This window comes from Cladophialophora yegresii (genome assembly GCF_000585515.1).
Source record: "Cladophialophora yegresii CBS 114405 chromosome Unknown aczIN-supercont1.1, whole genome shotgun sequence".
NCBI lineage: Eukaryota > Fungi > Ascomycota > Eurotiomycetes > Chaetothyriales > Herpotrichiellaceae > Cladophialophora > Cladophialophora yegresii.
In genome coordinates, this window is record NW_006913045.1 from 1,047,048 (window position 1) to 1,067,070 (window position 20,023).

At 53.9% G+C, this 20,023-nt stretch overlaps 6 protein-coding genes across 6 annotated transcripts; 3 read left to right on the forward strand and 3 right to left on the reverse strand.

Annotated features, from left to right (window-relative positions):
- Positions 1-567: 567 nt before the first annotated feature.
- On the forward strand, positions 568-2,944 carry A1O7_00382 (uncharacterized protein; the record flags this gene model as incomplete). The annotated part of the gene is made up of 2 exons (XM_007754424.1): positions 568-2,111; positions 2,353-2,944. 2 exons carry the CDS (start codon positions 568-570, stop codon positions 2,942-2,944), a joined length of 2,136 nt encoding a protein of 711 aa, XP_007752614.1.
- A 3,798-nt stretch (positions 2,945-6,742) lies between these two features.
- On the forward strand, positions 6,743-7,389 carry A1O7_00383 (uncharacterized protein; the record flags this gene model as incomplete). Its single annotated transcript, XM_007754425.1, has 2 exons — positions 6,743-6,783; positions 6,915-7,389. The coding sequence occupies 2 exons, from the start codon at positions 6,743-6,745 to the stop codon at positions 7,387-7,389; spliced, it is 516 nt and encodes a 171-aa protein (XP_007752615.1).
- Positions 7,390-10,860: 3,471 nt separating this feature from the next.
- A1O7_00384 (uncharacterized protein) lies at positions 10,861-12,000 on the forward strand (the record flags this gene model as incomplete). The annotated part of the gene is made up of 1 exon (XM_007754426.1): positions 10,861-12,000. The coding sequence occupies one exon, from the start codon at positions 10,861-10,863 to the stop codon at positions 11,998-12,000; it is 1,140 nt and encodes a 379-aa protein (XP_007752616.1).
- Positions 12,001-12,309: 309 nt separating this feature from the next.
- Positions 12,310-16,095, reverse strand: A1O7_00385 (uncharacterized protein; the record flags this gene model as incomplete). The annotated part of the gene is made up of 1 exon (XM_007754427.1): positions 12,310-16,095. The coding sequence occupies one exon, from the start codon at positions 16,093-16,095 to the stop codon at positions 12,310-12,312; it is 3,786 nt and encodes a 1,261-aa protein (XP_007752617.1).
- Positions 16,096-16,754: 659 nt separating this feature from the next.
- A1O7_00386 (mitochondrial import inner membrane translocase subunit tim-17) lies at positions 16,755-17,248 on the reverse strand (the record flags this gene model as incomplete). Its single annotated transcript, XM_007754428.1, has 2 exons — positions 16,755-17,119; positions 17,170-17,248. 2 exons carry the CDS (start codon positions 17,246-17,248, stop codon positions 16,755-16,757), a joined length of 444 nt encoding a protein of 147 aa, XP_007752618.1.
- A 1,270-nt stretch (positions 17,249-18,518) lies between these two features.
- A1O7_00387 (uncharacterized protein) lies at positions 18,519-19,959 on the reverse strand (the record flags this gene model as incomplete). Its single annotated transcript, XM_007754429.1, has 3 exons — positions 18,519-19,580; positions 19,654-19,807; positions 19,871-19,959. 3 exons carry the CDS (start codon positions 19,957-19,959, stop codon positions 18,519-18,521), a joined length of 1,305 nt encoding a protein of 434 aa, XP_007752619.1.
- Between the last annotated feature and the right edge of the window lie 64 nt (positions 19,960-20,023).

Below are 20,023 nucleotides of genomic sequence, written 5' to 3' on the forward strand. Positions count from 1 at the left end.
TACGGATCTTGCATTACAAACATGTCTGGGACATGTTTACAGCATAAGGAAGGCAATCGAATGACTGTATGAATAGAGATTACGACTACATGTTAGCTGAGAATTCCACTTATTGGGCTATTTCAGGGTTAAATGAGGCATGAGAGGCACAGAGCTTGGGACTGATGGCACGAATATACACCGTCTACTTCAGTTAGACGCAATGGAAACAACCTGTTCCTCCTAGCAATCGCGCCGCAGAGGTTCGACAATAGTAGTTGCTGCTGCCTTTCCAGCAAATCGCCACTGTGAGTACTCCGTACCTCGTACCCCGTACGTCATCCTACTTCCCGCCATGCCGGTCACATGATTTGCGTGATTCACTTCTGATTGGTTTATTTTCAGCAAGCAGTGCGCCATTGTTTACAATCCTGATCTTGACGCTCTACCGGAGGCAATTTTATTTTCCTTCATTCAGTTTGTCCTGTCTGACTTCTCGCCACCTTTCCATGTGGCTGCAGCTGCTCCGCTCTTGAGCGCCGTCGTATAATCGTACCCGCACAGCGACCTGTGGCCGCAGTCGCAACCATGGCCGACGAGGATGAACTCTATTATCTGCAAGCCGGCTTCGACCTGAATACACTGACCGTCCCGCGCATGCGGTCTATCCTCGTCGCGCACAACATCCATTACCCATCTTCGGCAAAGAAAAGTCAGCTGTTGGAGATTCTCGAGAATGAACTGCTACCGAAGAGGGAGAAACTACTGCGGGCGCAAGCCAGAGTGCGGCGCACGAGCAAAGGCATAACAGATGTTCCCAGCAGCCAAGAAAGCACCATATCTGGGGATGAGGAAGATGACAGACAGTTGATGCCACCCCCGAGAGCTCCGAGGACACCACGCAGCAGGAAGAGCAAGTCAGATCTCACAGCTGAAGAGTCTGTTGGTCGAGCCCCGTCCACCTCTAAAAGAACTAAAACTCCAAGTAGACGGAGTACTACAAGGACGCCACGCGCATCGGATGCTGAACATACCGAACCGGAGGAAGCGAAGTCGACTGTTCGAAGACCCCGAAAGAGTGCGCCCACTCAGGCTTTCCTGGAACCGGCCGTTAAGATCGAGGAACCAGATGCCAGGCTGAAGAGGGAGTCGCTCGAAGCAGGCACCAGCCCTTTTTCAGACGAGAACCCGTTTCAGTCCTGGTCGAGCCCCCCATCTGCGTCAGATCGCCGCAAATCTGCGTCACGCTCCCGAAAGTCCTTGTCATCGACTACCACCAGTAAGCGCGGACAGACGACGTCTGCATCCCTGAAGCCAGAAGACTCGCCCCCTTCGCGGTCGGCTGTTTCCTTCCCTGTCTCGAGAGTCACGTCTGCGGACACGGAAGACGGCATCACAACGACAGAAGAATTTACTCCTGATGCTGCTCGCGAGCTTGCAGAGGCCGAGCAAAATGGCCAGTTGGTGCCGGGGAGGACATCTACTCTTGTCCGACGAAAGAAGAAGAAGCCCGCTGGGCCCATAGCAAAGACAGCTCCTCTGGCTATCCTCACATCGGTTCTCGCTGCGCTGGGAGCATGGTATCGACAAGAGAAGATCAATGTCGGTTACTGTGGAGTTGGCGAGCCTAACTGGTCGCTGGCGTCCAATCCGCATATCCCCGCTTGGGTGCACGAAAACCTCCAACCGAGCTGTGAACCATGCCCGCAACATGCCGTCTGCTATCCGAACATGGAAGTGGAGTGTGAGAACGACTTTGTCCTGAAGTCTCATCCATTGAGCTTGAATGGTGGGGTGCCACTGCCTCCCACGTGTGAGCCAGACAGTGAGAAGCAAAGAAGAATCAAAGCCGTCGCAGATCGAGCAATCGAGGAACTCCGCGAACGGCGAGCCTCATACGAATGTGGTGAAGAAGTCACGACCCCATCCGACCCAGTCGCGCGGGAGACACAGGCGGTCAAAGCTGTGGCCAAGTCTACAAAGTCCCAGCTGGAGGTAACGGAAGAAGACCTTAAGCAGACAGTATCAAAGATGAAGCGAAGAGGCATGACCGACGAGGAATTTGAGGATTTGTGGCGCGGGGCCCTTGGTGATATACTGGGCAGAGATGAGGTTCAGGTTACCCAGGATCGGTACGTTTCTAGTGACATTCGCGTTTGCACTCCGGCCCACAGCCTTACGACAAGAGTTGACGACCCAGTCGCGGCTCCCCCTTACCACCCCCTAGGCGTGCACGTTGATTTCTTTGGCCATCTCCTCGTGATGGTCATTGCACCCCAAGCTCTCCTCCTCCCTGACGCTTTGGATTTGATCCGTCAAAACTTTCTTTAGCGATTCACTGACTGACTCGAAGTCCTATTCTCGCATCTACAGATCTGGAAGACAGCTCCTCTCCTCCTCGTCGCTTGCAAGACTCCCCTTCACCTGCGCCATCCGACGATCGGTACTACGAGCAATTGCAGAGAATCGAATCCCTATTGCAATTCTGATCCTGCTTGTTTCGGGATTGGCGTATGGTCGCAGCCAGATCATCACTTACAAGCAAAACACGGCGCGGATTCCAGGTCTGGTAGCCACCACATTGGATAGGTTAGCCACCCAAGCTGCACTGAATCAAGAAGGGCGTGCCTCCGAGCCGTTCATCAGTATTGGACAGCTCCGAGATGACGTGCTCAGAAGCGTGTTCAGTGCTTCGGAACGCGAGCGCGTCTGGCGAAGCGTGCGGAGGATTGTCGAAGGGAACTCGAATGTGAGAGCTGGCAATCGGGAAGGCGGCAAGACCGGCGAAGTCAGTCGTGTGTGGGAGTGGATTGGGCCTGTGGATCTGGCGCCGGGACTGGAAGGGAGGAGATCCGGCGGTTTGATCAAGGGGAGCAGCAGTCCTGGTGAGGCCAGTCTGGTGAAGCACGAGGACAGGTCAAGTTTGGAGACGAGGCGGTGGGATGAAGGCCGGGCGATTTATTGATTCATTGACTCTGAGGCGTTTGAGATTCTTCTTCTTCTTCTTGACGAGAGTGGGTTTGCCATGAAGGCCAGGCAGGTTTTACCGTTCTGGTTGCTTGGATCTTGCAGAGAGGTCTGGAGTGGCAGACCAATGCGTCGCTCCGCTTTCATGTCGGCCACCCGTACGTTTTTCATCTGCGACCTGACCTGACTGTACATGCGTCTATGTATGTACCATTACGACTATGCTATGCAACTGGAGGCTTAGCCACGGCCATCAAGGGCCATTAATTGAATAACAGACATTACCTACCTAGGTATAATCTTTGTGCGAGTTCGGTCTCGATCTGTATGAAAGCGTCACACAAGTTTTCATGCATCAATCGACATACGTAGGGTACTCAGCACGAAGTAAACTCCATACCATAACTCATGAACACCGAAAGCCCCGTATCTTGATGCATTCGATCCGCCTGCCTGCAGCCTACGACTGGTTAGGTATGCAAGAAGTTTTGACTTTCGGACCACCCTGGTGGCCTCTGCTACTGTACTGTGTGCACTGTGATTGCTCCATGTGCCCCCCGTTTCAAGACGAATTACTCGTACGAGGCAATGCCCAAAAGTATGTTCTTCGCCTGTTTGGGTAAGGCGTTTGGGGCTGTGGCGATTATGACGAAGATGATGTATAAGAGCCATCCTCGCCCTCTGATTGGTCCTTTCAGCTATGTCATGTCTGTATACGTTGGCGACCTCGTTGTCAGCCTAGGAAGGTGTTGTTGCCCTGTTGCGAAAGGGTTCGCAACAGACGCACTGGGAACTCTTTACAGTGTTTAACAACTGCCTCTCTGATCTTCGCTGTTCTCCATTCCTCTACCACGATGCTGTGCGCCTGTTGTACCACCTGCTTTGACTGTCCATAGAGGGTATGAAACCGCGGGTGCGCTTTATCTTTGAGGTCCGACTAACAGGGCTCTATTAGATTAAGATCAGGCGAATGTGAGGGCCAAGAAGGCCTACCACCAGTTTATACTGCTCGTATACCCATTCTCTTACGGTATTCCATCTCATACTCTGCTGCTTTGGTGTGTGGGGACGCGTTGTCCTCGATAATCCAGACCTCTCTGTTGTAGTGCTTCGCTTGCAGCTGAAAGTAAAAAGGATAGAGAAGAACTCGTAAGACGTTCTCGCGATGGCGGAACCAGTCGACGCCGTTCTTTGTTCGATCACCTCGCTCGAGATCTTCATATGGGAAGAGCTTGTCGAGGGTTTTATGGCGGAGACGACCTCGCTGGCCTTCTCGAGCTCTGCGCTTGTTCTCATTGTTAATCTTATCAGTAATATCGCAAAGAACACGGTGTTCTTAAGTGCCGGGTTCAGTCGCTCTCTTCCTCTTATTATTGACCTTCTCTTTACGCTCGGTGTTCTCTTTATCTAGGACTTCTTAAGCTGATTGTTTCTCTGCCTCAGTTTCAGCTGACCAGAACTTAATCGGAAAGGGCCCATCCTAACCAAGACAGACTACGCACTAAATCATAAAGTTGAATTAAACTCGGTGACGGGGTTTTGCTCTTTCCCATCGTTCACCTATTTATCCTCTTAGCCGACTTATTTTAGGCTTCTTTCGAGGGTGTCAGGAATGGCGACCAGAGCTTACTAAGCCTGCCAAGAGGACGCCTTCATCTCTCATGCAGCTCGCATGAGAGTCTTACCCTCCTTTCATGCTTTGAGTCCTGTTTGACCTAGAGGTCTAGGGACACCTAATATCATTGAATCCCACCACTATTACTCTCTGCCTATCGCTATAGGCTGTTCCTAACAGAGGGTCACCACCGACCTCTATAAGTGTTTCATCAGTGAAAATGAAGAGTGCGCCAGCGCGAAGCTTCCGAAGAGCCCAGATAGCGAAGAGAAGGCGGTTTTCCATATGATTTACAGAGAGGGCAGGGATAAGAGGTTGGACTACGCGGATAATTGACTAGGGACATTCGGGATCGCGATATTCTTTTGCGACTCGCTCGATAATCGAACGACTCAGTTTAACCCCGGTGTAAGCCTGCCAAATATGAGCGACTTCAGCTAGCTGGATTGGTCGTGGTTAAGGATGATCTGACGTATTTGAGATGACTATTCGGAGCCTTCTTCTATAGTATGTGGTCGGCCAGGACGATCGAGGGCGCCAGCGCAGGCGAGGAGGTCTTGGAAGTTGTGGGGGTTCGATGCGCGGTCGACTGCATTTTGCCAGATCTTCTAACAAGTTCTAGGCTGCAGATTAAGTTTGTTAGCGATTTGGGTGAACTCGAGATCAGGCAAAAAGAATCGAAGAGTAATAATAGCAATGCGAAGTTACAATGGTGTTTGCCGGCCACGGCGAGGCATAATTACGAGTGAGTGGTAAGAGGGAGAGTGATATTAAGTGATAAAAGCCGGTTTTACATCATGCCAGCTATCGCGAGGCTGCGTAAGGCTGATGCAATCCGTGCGACCTGATTGGCTGAAATTAGGGTTTATCCACGTACAGGGTCTGATTGGTGAAAGAACATACTTTTGGGCATTGCCTCGTACGAGTACCACAGCCCCAACAGGACCAAAGTACGACAAAGTGTTTGGAGCAAGTTAGCATGCTTCGTACGTACGATTCAACCCTGACGCAGGACAGCTTAGCTTGCATTGAATCGAACTACCTAGTCAACTCGATGCGACTCACTCCATGTTTCCTTGCGCTCATGCTTTCCTTTTCTTCAGATCGTACACTCGGACTTTCCTGGCTACATCCACACAAGACGACGCTCCCCGTCGCAGACTGCCCGCGGAATTTTCGGCCCCCCCAAACGAACTTCCCCCACATTGAAGCACCCGAAATTCAAAACACATCCTTGGTGTCCTGATTTGATTTGATATCCCGAAACATGCGTCAACGTGGCATCCATGGCAGCCAAGCATCCATGCACTCGTACAGTATGCGCATCACATGATAGTCCCCCAGATGGATTAGGGCGTCCCCGTCCCCGTTCCCGTCCCTGTCCTTGCTCGCCGAGAGCACGGGTCTTCTTCAATCATGAAACCTGTTTTTTCTCGGACGTTTCTTGAAACGGCCGCGTGGCATTCAGGCACGCAGGCACGCGGGCATATTGGCAGGCAGACCTGCATGGGCCCAGGTCGGTCACGCGCCGTGTGTGTGTATGTGTGTGTGAGTACGTACTACGACGTACACAAGAGCTAGGTAGGTGAGGTACTTGATGCCCGGATGGGAGGTTTCGGCGGCATCATGCCGAGTACTCAGTACCTGCTCGACTCATACTGCTGGCACAGTGTACTTTGCTTTTCCATTGCATTTGGTGTCTGCATCTGCTCGAACTGATCGAAGGGTGTTGGTTGCCCGAGGTTCGCAGAGAGGTCGTTCGGTGAGCCGCGCGGGAGCGTACGCCCACTTCATCAAAAGGCAGCCAGAGGGCGGAGCAGGGCGTTCAGCAGAGGTCGTGATATCTTGGCAGAGCGAACAGGCGGGCGGACAGGCAGAGGAAAAGGCAAAGGCTATGGTAAGTGGTGCGCGGGCTGTTATATACTGTACCCTCAGCACGGTATCTACTTGAGTGCCTATTTGGTTGACTGCCTTGGTGGCAGAGGCTGTCGTATCGACACTGTGTCTGTGAATAACTACCCGGGTTGCTCGAGTGAAGTCCCGGTGACGGGGTCCCAACTATTGGAAAAATCTGGGACTGCGTCTGAGAGAACACGAACAAACCGTTTCTTCTCAACACGGAAGATAGGTATCAGGAGACGCTTCGATTCGACATTCGAGTACCTCATGCAGCAATTCGAAATGGCAATGGCTACCGATCCTGCTGACCCCCCTGCTCTCCGGTGAGTCTTTCTTTACATTGCATTCACTCCACATTCTTGCGTTTCACATCCCCGTCATTGAACTTTCTGCCTGTGGCATTTCCATCCGTCGACCTTCCTGCCGCTCTCTTGAAACTAATCCCCCGCCCTAGCTTCCTCGACGCTCTCCTCCCGGCGACATTCCTCCTCTCCACCTTCGGCTCCCTCATAACCTTCACCTCAACAGTCGGCATCTTCGGCTCCGCGCACCGCTACTTTTCAGAAATCCAGACCTTCATCGCGTTGGCCTGGTTATTCTTCACTCTCTCCCTCGCCTTGGCGACGCTCGTCTCCATAGGCCTAGTATTTCATCGGCGCCACGTGGGTGATGCTTTCGCGCGCGGGTACAAGCATTGGAGAGGCGGGGCCGGGACTCGCACGGCTGGGGAAAGAAGTGTGGTGTTTGGCATTGTCGTGCTGGGCCTGGGAGGCATGTGGTTGATGTTGTTGCAGTGTCTTGCTTTTGTGTTTTTGAGCCTCAGTGTTGTGGCGTATTGTTTGGCGGTCGGGTGGATTGGGTTCGTGGTCAGCGCCGCGATGATGGTCGTTACCGTAGTGGTTTGGGTGTTGATGAGACAGAGGGAGTGATGTGGAATTGAGGAGCGAACCATGATCGTGGTGGATGGCTTGGCTCGCGTGACATATGGTGAAGTGAGCAATGATGGCAGTTTGTGGGGCAGAAAGTCGGCGAACGAGATCCGCATGGGCACATGGTGATGAGGGTTACTGGAATCGTATCGGACATTGAGTTTGACGCATTTGACCACATAGACTGAAGGTCCAAAGCTCGAATGAGTCGAAGTGGAATGATCAAGTCATCATTGACAACAACGTTCATCCTGCACTGACAGTAACACCTCTCGTCTGTGGGACAATGGAGTCCGAAATAGTGACTTACGCTGCAAGGCCGCAATGGCTAGCTCAACGCCTGTGTACATGAATCACAGCTCGACGCCACTGCTGTTCTTGCTGGAATCTATGTCTTGAGGGTATGGGATCTTGAGGTGAAGACAGAGATACCTAAGGCATAGACGACAACTGTTCACCTGCTCAGTTCATCTACACTTGGGCTGAACCTCATCCAGCCAAAAGGAGTCAAAGTTTGCACAGACGTCGAGACGTCAATATGTCCCCCACCATCAAGAACTCGTCCTAACGAACACAACCAACACTGCGGCATGAGTAGCTGTCGCGACCAGTGTGTTCGAGTTGTTGGTCCGGACACCCATGAAGAGCAACAGGGCGAAAAGTGTCACGGCCACCGATACGGTGATGAGGCTCTTCGTCTGGCTTGTGGACGGCAGGCTCATGATGAGCATCGGGACCACGAGCGAAGCCCCACCAGTAAAGGCAACGATAAGGCGAGTCACTTTATCCACGACCGGCGAGATGGTCGATGGAGGTTTGCCCGCAAGGAAGTCGTCGAAGTTAATTAGCTTCCATTTCAACCCTGGTATATGGAAGCCGTTTGGGCAGGAATCGATTTAGAGTTTGGCGGATAGGATCCAACGGGATGAGTGGAGGAGGTGCCGCCAGCGTGCAGTAGCGGGAGTTGTAGGGTCCGCCGTCGAGGTCTGTGATGCCCGGAAATGTATCTCGTCGTAGCGAGTTGCGTAGGTGTAGTGGAAGAACTGAGCTTGTAGGTCATGCCTTCCCTGATCGCTCCGGCCTCAGTCGCTCCAGCCTTGTTGTCTGGCGGCAGCCAGCCAGGCTCGACTGGAGGTGAAGCCATTCGTCATAACAACATGCAACAATCATCCTTGCTGGCATTGCAAGAGCGTCTTCATCAGCTACTCGTGTACGCACCGCAGACTTTCAGGCTGGAAAGAGCTATCTGCGGAGAGCATGCTCTGATCGGTACATGCAGGACACCTGCCAACGCATGCCGCCGCTTACGCCTCGTCACGAGCGGAGGGTTGCGGAGACCGAGCAAACGAGGTTGCGTCTACCCGGCGCCCTTAAAAGGTGCTAAGTACCATGGTGCTCTTGTTCGTCTCGACTGGTGTTATCAACAACCACAAGATTGTCCTGGATACGGCTCCGAGGCAAGATGTTCGGCGACACTGCGTATCTTCCAAAGAGCGGACATTTTTATAGGGGCGAGAATGCTGACACACCAGATACAGACCTTCCGAACCATCAAGAAGGGGGAGTAGATATCTCCGGTCCTGGTGACCCTATAACCCTAAGGAACTGCCACCATGCTTTTCGTGCCATCATACACAAGGCTCGACTAATCATACTCGAGCTTGCACGTCGCCAACGTCGTCAAAGCTGGTTCTCTCGATTGAGAGGCTCACGACGTATTGCGTTTGATGGCGATGCCCTACGCTCGACATGTGTCTGGCACGCCTGCAAGTGACCATCGAAAGGCGCCTTGCGGTGGACGTGTTAATGGCTGCCCCGTACTATGACTACTGGGACAAAGTGCCGATATCAATTCCCTTCAAGCGTCTGATCTGCTCCCATGACCGGATCAGCCAAATTGACAGTAAGTTTTGCTTGTGTTCCTGTCGAAGAGTTTTCCTGACAGGCATGCAGTGGACCTTTGAAGACGCCTGCTATCCCTGGAAAAGGGGTTCAGACAGAACGTGGTAGAGCCGTTAAAGCAGAACCTCATCCACCTGACGTACCCAGACTATTCAGCGTTGACTGTCGAAGCTCAGGAGGTCGAGACAGACTTCCATCAGGCAGCCAATACTTATTACTCCAGATTCGAGGAAATTCGCGAAGTTATCGAAGGTAACGATTGGTAGCGACTCTTAAACTTACTTGTATGCTAATGCATTGCCAGGGTCCACCAGTTGGGGCGATGTACATAGGATTGCCTCCAGTATCAGCAGTCTGATGACCACGGCAGAGTATCTCGGCTTGGAGCCGATAGATGACCAGGAATTCAACAGTTTGGATATCGATAAAATATTTGACTCTGCCGAAGCTCCTCAGAAAATCATAGATTACCTTGAGAACAAGGTTCGTGCTCTCAGGGACGAGAACTGATCTCCCCCGGAGACACCGGGAACCGAAGACCGTCAGGCAGGCGCCGCGGATGAGAAGGTTGAGGCCATGTAGACGGCAAATCACTTGTAACCTCGCCTCGGGCATGGAATCCAGGCATGACGGTATCGGTACTTCGATCGATGGTGAGACTGCACGCAGTCAGCCATCCAATGGTCGCGGCCTTGGCGTATTTGCCTTCAATCTTGAAGCAGGATTGATGTGAGGTGTTACAAAAACAACAATGAGCGGCGAATCGTCCATCAGCTCGCCAAAGGTACCTGAGCAGTGGTGCTTTGGCAAGTCCTCGAGATTTTGCTTCGAGCAAAGCTGATACTGTGTACCTACTACGGACTTCGGTTTTGTGCTTCACAGTAGCATCTTGTCTTTCTGCACGTTTGACTTCTGCTGCGCCGTATAAGTTTTGCACCCACGTTGCAGGCCGTGAGAATGCCCACGGCCGCGCTCAGACGATGAGACAGCGTTATATCCTCTTCCACCATGGACTCTGTCCGGTACCCTCTGCCAAAGCGACGCCGCACGTCAAGCCAAGACTCCTCCTCGTCGCGCCAATCTGCCGCCAATCCACGCACCCCCGCTCCCTCGTCGCGCCATCAAGAATCCACGCGCCCAGCACGCGACATGAATCGAGGACGAAGCTACTCGACCTCAAGAAGTAGGAGTCCAGAAAACAGCCGCATTGATACACCCCGTAGGGACAGATCACGAAGCCGGAGCCGAAGCCGCTCCCCACGCAGAAGACGCCAGAGCAGAAGTCCAACAGGCAGTTCGACCTACGATTCCGCACCCGAACACCAACAGCGATCGCGACGGTCGAGATCAAGATCACAAACCCAATCACGATCGCGATCACGGACGAGATCAAGGTCAAGGTCAAGATCAAGAAGATCAGACACATACTCGCCACGACAGTCCCAGTCCCCGTCTCCGCCACTGGTCCCTCCTCCGTCCTTGAAACCCAAAGCCCTGAAGTTCACGCCCCTCGTCACCCTCCCCCGCGCCCACGCCCGAGGGATAACATGCCTGAAATTCTCGCCCGACATGACCCTTCTGGCGACCTCGTCCGCCGACAACACCATCAACATCTATTCCGTCCCCGCCAACCCGGTACCGCAATCACATTTCAAACACATCCGCACGCTGCGCGCCCACCTGGCCGGCGTGAACGCGATAGCCTGGTCGCCCGTCGGACCGCCCTACACGCTGGCCTCTGCGTCCGACGACAAATCGATCCTCCTCTGGTCCCCCCTGGGGTCGGATTTCCCGATCGCCCCGTCCCCACTCACGGGGCACAGCAACTACGTGTACTCCCTCTGCTTCAGCCCCAAGGGGAACATGCTCGTGAGCGGGTCCTTCGACGAGGCCGTCTTCCTGTGGGACGTGCGCTCGGGCCGCGTGATGCGCAGTCTGCCCGCGCACTCGGACCCCGTGGGCGGCGTGGACTTCCTGCGCGATGGGACGATGGTGGCCTCGTGCGCCGGCGACGGGCTGATCCGCATCTGGGACGCCTCGACGGGCCAGTGTCTGCGCACGCTCGTCGATGAGGACCGCAAGCCCGTCACGAGCGTCAAGTTCTCGCCCAACGGCAAATTTCTCTGCGCGTGGACGTTGGACAATTGCGTGAGGTTGTGGAATTACGTCGAGGGCCGCTGCGTCAAGACGTACCAGGGCCACGTGAATGCGCGGTACAGCCTCTCCGGCGCCGTCGGGAGCTATAGCCACTCATACGAGAGCGCCAGTCGCGAAAGAAGACTCGAGGCCTTTGTGGCCAGTGGGAGTGAAGATGGGGAGATCGTCGCCTGGGACGTCACCACCAAGGATATCCTCTGGCGTGAAAAGGTCGCGCACAGGGATGTCGTCTTGGGGATCGATTTCGGGAGGACGAAGGAAGGAAAGGGGCTACTGGTCAGTGGTGGCAAGGACCGCGACGTGAAAATCTGGTTGCTCGAGGGGGACGAGGCGGAGCGGGAATTCTTCGCCTCCGAGAATCAAGGTCAGCATCGGGGGGACACCGTCGATGGCGATGTCGAGATGGACATGAACATGGACATGGACATGGATGGCGTGGTCGAAGGTCCTACGATTTACGGAAACGCCACGGGAACAGGACCACTCAAGCGGGAAGCCGATGAGAACGCCATGCTCATTGACCAGCCTATCCCTGAGATGGACCGTAGCTGATCAGCCATGGTGCTCGGGATGGGACGAAAGATGTTGCACGTGATGCGGTCGAGGCGTGAAAAGACAAGTCCTCAATAAGGCGTGCGTCACACGTAATCATCATTCGTAAGACCCAAGTTCTGGATGAGACTGATACTCCTCCGTCTCCACCACGACAATCACGGTGGTAAGAATGTTACTGCCAAACCCGCACGTCTGTTTTGCGCCGTTTCAATTCTCTTCGCTTTAGCCCCTGCATCTATACCTCGATTTCCCACCCTATCTCGTATCGCGTTCGCCATGCGAGCAACCGTGGCGGAGACGTCGAGATCACAAGGTCCCAAACCCCGCCGAATTCTCAATCGCCTTGGTGAGCTTCTCCTCGAGAGTCTTCTTGTTCGAGTACTGCGGTAACAAAAGCCTACCATAGCAGGTACTAGAACTAGGCAGCCTCGTATCCTCCTCGCCGTTCTTCTGGATAATGAAGGTGACACTCTTCATCCCATTGACAGGGACACGGTCGCTCGCCGTCACAAACTCGAGTAGTTGTTTGTGTTGTTCTGGTGACATGTTGCGAACCACGCTCCAGAAATCGAGAATGGTGGGATCAGTGGCCGCGTATTCGTCGTAAGTGGCCGTGTGTTGAAGCTCGTCAATGTCGATATCGGCATAGCCTTCGACCAGCACTTTGAGGGCTTCAGGCGTGAAGATTGAAAGGGCGGTGCGGTCGAGACAGGTGTAGAAGCCGCGGGCGAACGCCTCATATTGCGGTTCAACGGATTTGTGCGTGAGCCAGTGGATGTAATCCTTGACATATTGCGCGCGGTTCATATTGGTGACGAGAGCCGCTTCTTCGACTTGTGGGGTCTCCAGCGCATCACTGTCGATACTCTGAGGGGTCGAAATGCCCCTGAGCTCAACGGAGGAGGTTCGGCTCAGGATCGGAGCGGTCGAGATCGTAGGACTCGAGTTGGGCGACGTGTGAGATGGCGGCGTCAACGCCGAATCCAGAGGTATTTCAAAAGATGCGGATTTCGATTTCTCCTTGCCCCTTTTACTCGTCCGCAGCTTTGTCGGTGGCCATGGATCATCTCGACCAAACTTTTGCATGTCGACGGTGACGGTGCTGCCACAGAACTCATAGCTGAACTCATAAGTCCTGGCGATCACGTCACCGACGTCACCATCGGCCCATCCCAACATTGTCCTCAAGCCTCTCACCAGTTCAGGCCAGCCATCTGCGATATGGTCAAGCTTCTTGACCTTGAGCCCGAGAAGCTTGCGGTAGAAAGCAAGCGGCATGGTGATAGGAATTGTAATGCCGTTGTAGATAGCCAGTGACATCAATATGCCCAACGCTTCGAATCGGTAGAGCGGTTCCAGTGAACCTGGCTGAAGCCAGGCCATTCTAGTCATGTCATCAACTGTGAACATGCCATAGTCGGGTCGAAACGCTTCCGAAAAGACAAGTCTGAAGAATTCTTGTTGGACTCCACCATGGTCGAGGCCATCTTCACCCTCGTCCTTGCCGATACGCACCCGCAGGGGTCGCATTATCTCCTGCCGTTGACGGCGCCAGATCTGATTGATGGCGTCATTCAAAATATCATCTCTCCGGATTGTCAGCACAAAGTATCTGGCCATATGAGGTCTGAGATGAGCCAACACCTCTTTCGCGCCGTGGATTGGGATTGCTGGCGTTGCCCAAATGTATTGCCTTGTATCGTTGAAAACGACAATCGCATCCTCATGGGCCTTCTTCATAATGGCGATGTTCATTGCCCGGAAGTATTTCACCAGGACCTCGGGCCGGAAGAGAAAGGAGAAGGAGAGGAGATGCGTTCGACGGTTGTCGGCTCGAAAAGACAGCCACTCCGAAGGCATAGACATGTCATCAAAGGCATCTGCAATGAAGGGCATCCAGAAGAGACCGTGATGCAGTTCCAAGTCTTGCCTCTGGCGGTATATTTCTGCAAGCAGCTCCAGTGCACCACCTACAGGTCCACCTCGCTGGATGATGGCAGAACGATCCCAATCTGTGAGCATTACGGTTCTCACCAGCTCGACGGCCGCTGTGCCGAGCCAGCTGGATTTATCGGCCTCACCCTGGGAAAGCAAGTTGCGGTCAAATCGAGCGACAATTGATTCGACGATGGTTGATTGCTTCGACTTCGCGCCTTTCGAGGCCTTCAACGTCTTTGCCCATTTGGTAATTGTCAGTCGATGGCTGATCACATCCATCAAGCCTAAAAGCAGCCGATGTACGGACCAGTCCTCGGACACATCAATAGCCTCGATCACTTCGCGCAAGGTTGCGAGGTTCTGGAATTGTAAGTGCCTCCGGAAAGACGCATGAGCGAGCCCAAGGTTTCTCTCATCCCTGAAGCTGATGAAATCTTGCTTGTCTAGCCAGCGAGCGGCTTTTGACGACGCAGGTATTCTAGGATTAAAAATGGTGGTTGCGAGGAACAGTAGTGCCACAAGACAGAGCTCGGTCACCTGGGGGTCTTCCAGGTGAATTGCAGGTAGATGATTCTCGAGCAGCAAGTCGGATCCCACGACGTTTGAGGGATGAGCGGCGCAAGCGTTCGCGTCGTCAGATGGTCGTTGTCTCTTCGTCAACGCCTTCTCGCCACTTGCGCTGCACGAACGACGACGCTTTCCAGACTGCCAGCTCTGCAGCCACGACGGCAGGGTGTACGAGTGTTGTAGTGCTTCCAGAACGCTGGTCATGAGAAGATCTCGTTCGTTGAAGGTTTGAAGAGTGGAGAGTCCGTACAATAGCGCTCGCATGTCGCCCGGTGTTGTTGTAGCGACCGAATAGGTCGGCAAGACAGAGGGGACGTGCTGACCATGGCTGCATTGTGCTCTGGTGGCTGGGTCACACTTCTCCTGCGGCTTGTATGCGCCAGACCTGACACTCTCCTGAATATCTTTGACTGACTTACACAGCCTTTCAGGATCACTGAGACAATATGCGAAGCTCTGTTTAATAAACGGGGTAAATCGCCCATAGTAACCAGGATCTTCTTTTCGGTCCTTCGACAGCAGCCACGTCACGTTTTGCCATGTTAATGTCTTGAGCGAGTACGTGGATTCCTGGCGGACTGCTGGCGCGTCATGATATTGATCGCTTGTCCCATCTGTTACTGTTTCGGTGGTACGTTGTTCGGATCTTGTGCCACTATCTTGGGTGGCATCAGCAGGAGTCTGCTCTTGATGGGTGGCACCAGCGGCGGATACCGCGTCATCTCCAGTACTGCTGCCAGTCCTAACAGGCAGCCAGTTGAGGATACGCAGTGGGACTAGATCAAATAGTGTCTGTGTAAAGGAAGCCAGATCCTTCGGCTTCGTGGGAGTCGAAGTTGAATGAGACAGGTCACGGGTAAGGTCCTCGCTTCTGGCTTCTTTGTTGTCCGGGTTCGGTCGTAGAACAGTTGTATTCAAGAGGTTAGCAACCTCAGGAAGTCCTTCCGCAATGGTAGAATCCAGTTTGCGAATGCGCCTCCCTGCTTCAACCACACCATCGGGACCGTGTCTTCGTGGTCCATGGTCATTGACCGGCGATTGCCTGGAAGAGTCTCTTGTATGCGGCATGCGGCTCGCCCGCCTTGGGAGATGGCCATTCTCTTGTCTCTGTGGTGATAGCTTTTCGTGACTGTTCCTCCTCTTAGCATGTGTGGGATCCTCGTACCACGGCACGACAGGCTCATTTGGGCAGAGTCCCAATGCTGTGTCCTTGCCACTTCGACCATACTCTTCTACCAACTGACACGCCAATGTTCTTGCGCTCAGCTCGGTGTATTGCCTCAACGGCGCTGTACTGTTTCTCCTCCGGTAGCTCAAGCAGGTCGGAGTTGCGCAGTTAACATTGCGACAGCCGTACTGGATTTGGTTCGTGTACCGGCGTATAAGTAAGCGAAGACGGCGGTCGCGCTGGGCATGAATATTGCTGTAGATGAGTTTGGGGTCTGTGACCGGGATGATATCGTCTAGGATGTAGTCTGGCGCATGGAAGCCTAGATCAGCGGTCTTCACGCGTGCCTGTTTGTCGAGGGTGTCTCTTGCTGCATCGTCCAGGCCCGCAGTTTTAGAGGCATTTTTCCCATGATGCATGACAGATACCGCCGGAGACAATCTTAGAGTAACTAAGAGAAATCTGTAAGTCTAGGTGAAAAGAGTCGGTATTGCTGGAACATTCAGAAGTTGGTAGTATACGACATGGAAGATGAATGAGGCAGTTGCTCGCTTTTCACAGCCTCGCAGCTCCGTGACTGCGCCTTGATTTCTACATTACATTATTGACACACATCAAATGGTTCATTGAGTTGAAGACTGATCTATCCATGCTCCCTTCATTGTACACTTATTATATTACACCGTCGAGTCGGGCAGTCAAGCGCCAACTCAGCGACTTCCACCAAACCAGCCAATGTGGAGGCATCTGCTGGCCAGCCGGGCACATGGCGACCATCGGCATGTCCACTCGGTCAACTCGTCTCACATCATGGAGCTTTCCCGCCTGACTGTCTGCGCCTGTGGCCCCGCTATGCATTTATGAGGAAGTCATTTGACAGCCAAGAGGCTTGCCATCCTCGCGAGAGAAGAGTAGAGAACCGAGAAGCGAGCGCTGCTAGGTAAAGTTGAAATAACTGCTTCAAATAAAATGCGGAACTGTCGCCATTTCCACGAGTCACGCTGGTACCCGACCAGCTTCGGAAGGTGGTTGTGGAGGAGGCAGCTGTACAGTATTAGTATATCCGGTCGACCACATTTTAGATGGGCTTCACACTTACGTCGAGTCTCGTGTTCTCCGCCATCAGCCGCTGAATGCCAATACCAACACCCTCAATGACAGCAAGGAAGATGGCACACATGATGGCACCGTTTCTCGCCGCCTTGTAGCCTCCTCTTATCGCCAGCGAGCCTCCTGTCAGAAAACCTGCAATGATGGAGTTGTAAGGATCTTCCTTCTTGCGGATGCCCTTGACTGCGCAGTCATATGTGCTGAACATGCCTCCCCATACGCCGAAGTTGCCTCCCGTCACAGGCGCGCGGGCTTTGATCGCTGTGATCATGCCTATCCGTCGTTCGCCATATGGTGAATTTCGGAATCCCTTAATGCCGTGCCATAATGTGCCTGGGCCATTGTTAGAGATATCTGTCAAAAGGGACTGCGACTCCGTATACCTCCTAAAGCGCCCATACAGAACGCTCCGCCAAAATCTGAAAGCGCCACCCATGGACACGGATCTCGTGAGTGATCCATTGTGGAGGAAGCCGGAGTTTGAGGCGCGTATAGATGCTCTCGAGAAGGATGTCACTGCCGCGCTTGGAGGTAGCGCAGACTTGGCAGAGTTGTGGGATACCGGCGAGGGTGTCCGCTCGGTTGGAATCGTACCGCTGACGGAATGCGACCGGCCTGGTGAGAGATGCGACAGCGGATGCGAAAGTTGAAGTAAAGGAGCAGGTTGACGGCTTTGCAATGCAAACAGGACGGAAGTGAATGATCCAAAAGATTTCCGCGAGTGCAAGTTCGCCGCAGACGGTAAGTGGCCGCCTACTCCGCCGTATCGTATCTTCAAGCTTGTCACAATCTACTCCACACTAGCGTTCACACTATTGCGCTCGACACTCGGGACTCGTCAGGCTGTAGAGGTGGAAAACCGTTCCTCTCGTTGTCTTCAATGTTTGAACACGAGGAAGGTCAATTCCTTCCCGAGTCCGGTGCTGTGTGGATCAAGGGTGAGAATAATCTCAAATCACCCTTTCACGCCAAATCTGCCCCTGATGATCTGGCGGTGGATAGCATTGAAGTCCTGTGGCATGTTATGGCCGGCACTGGAGACAATGCAGGCACCGCAGTTCTGACGGCGGCGGCGGCGGAGCTGAACGCGTCGCTGGGTGGTGCGCGTCTGATACTGGCGTCAACGACATACTGTTCATGACGGAGTGTCATGGTTCTGGGCCGGGCTGCAACCTGACAGCAACCCTGGCGGACGGTGCAACGCGATGACCGGGCCGTCTGATGCGCAATGCGACAAGGAAGTGGTCGAAGGGAAGGTATTTCAGAATCCGGATAGGGCCTTCTGGACTGCAGATTGTATCGACTGGAGCGCATGTCCGTGATTTGTAACAAGGAACATCACTCGCACGCGTCGTGATGTACGATGGAGATTGCAGTCGGACCATATGCAGAGTCTAGGCGGTACCATAATGCTTGTATGTTGTGAGTAACACGTTGGTGCTATCCTACGGCAGCGAGGCTGTAATCGTGGAGGGTACTTCGACTTGGACACCTCATAGTAAGTATTATTGCTCTAGTACATCATCATGCCCTCACGGTCTCCTATTGCGTCGAAGAAATCTTGGTGAAGGGCAGTAGTAATTGCATCTTGAGATGCTCTCCCTCCCGCTCACGCTGAAATCACATCTATTGTATAACCAGTGCCCACGCGTCATAGCCCTCTTACCAGCTCCGGCAAAGAGAGGACACGCGTTTTTGGTCACTCCTGCAGACAGAAGTCCGGTACAGTAGCTCAACCGCGATTGAACAGGCCATCGAGCAAATTATCCCAGAACCCCAAGTCATAGAGGTTTTCCACCTGCGCAATGCTGGTCACCTTCTCCCATCTCCCATCCGGCTCCTCTTCATTCTCCTGCTCCTGCTCCTGCCCGAGGTCCTCGCGCTCATCCACGTCGTTTCCAGGGGTGTTTACCCTACCATCCCGCTTGGGCTTCCTCCTCTTCTTCGGCCTCTCCCCATCCCTCGTACGCACAAGCCACCACCGCGCTCGCACGCCCCGGGGCCACTTGACGTCCTCATCGCGCGGCTGCACATCCTCCGGCAAGGGCGGGAACGTCTCCCTCAGCGCCTTCATCTCCGCCCGGTAGACCACGCCGTCATTGATATCCTCCTTCCAATCGCTCCACTTGGACGACTCGTTGGTCGTCATCCCGGCCCAGACCAAGTACAGATGATACGCCAGAAACCCGAACGCCAGGGGAACACACATGAGACTCAACATGACGACTGCCCCGATGCGCCACTCCACGGCGATGGCCCACGCCCAGGCATGCGCATATTCGTTCCACGACAGACGCGTGCTCCACCTCTTGCTCGTGAGACTGCCCCTCGTGAGCGCGGGCGGGACAAGCCGGTCCTGCAGCCGCGCGTCCAGCAGGCCGTGGCCCAGATGGCTGCCGTAGACGAGCAGCGCGGCAATGCTCACCAGCAGGGCGTTGAACCACAGGTAGTTGGCCCGGCCGACGCAGTTGTTGATCCAGATGCAGTGGTGGTCCTGCTTCTGCACGCACGCCTTGCAGATCGAGCAGTGCTTGCTACGTGGGGGTTTGGCGAACCGGCACGTCGAGCAGAAGTACCCGGGGTGGAACAACGCATAGTCATACGGATAAGCGAGCATGGCGGACCGGTGGTTCTGGGGCGTGATGTTCGAGTCCGTCGTGTTGCAGAGGTAAAGGAACCATAGCGGCGCAATGATCAGCGGGGGAAGCGGCGCGATCTGCGCAAACGAGAGCCGGTCCCATGCTGCGGGAATGAACAAGGTCTCGCCAATGAGTTGTAGACCGACGAAGAAGATCTGGAGTAGAAGGTGTCACATATGTAAGAAAGACGTCAGTCACACTTGGGAGGGGGCGGCTGATTTGGCATACAAGCACAAGCGGGTGTTTCTCATTCATCAGATAATCCCCAGTCCGGGCCAGACTGCGCGTAATGCGCCGGCCAGTCAGGCGTTCGTCAACATGGCCCAGGACATTGGGAATGTACACCCACAGCAGTCGATGCAGAAAGGCGATCGGCGTTCTCCTGGATAATCTGGTGAGAAAGACCAACTGACAATGTGATGCATTTCGTGAGACGCCCGCTTACCGCAAAGTTGGAAGTCGGCCGAACAGCGCAATGAAGACGATCAGCGAGATGCTTAGCACCACAATCGCAATGCTTCGGACAAGGCCCATGATCGCATTTTGAGGGTATGGCGATGATGCGACGAGGGCGAGGTTGTTCACCAGATGATGATCG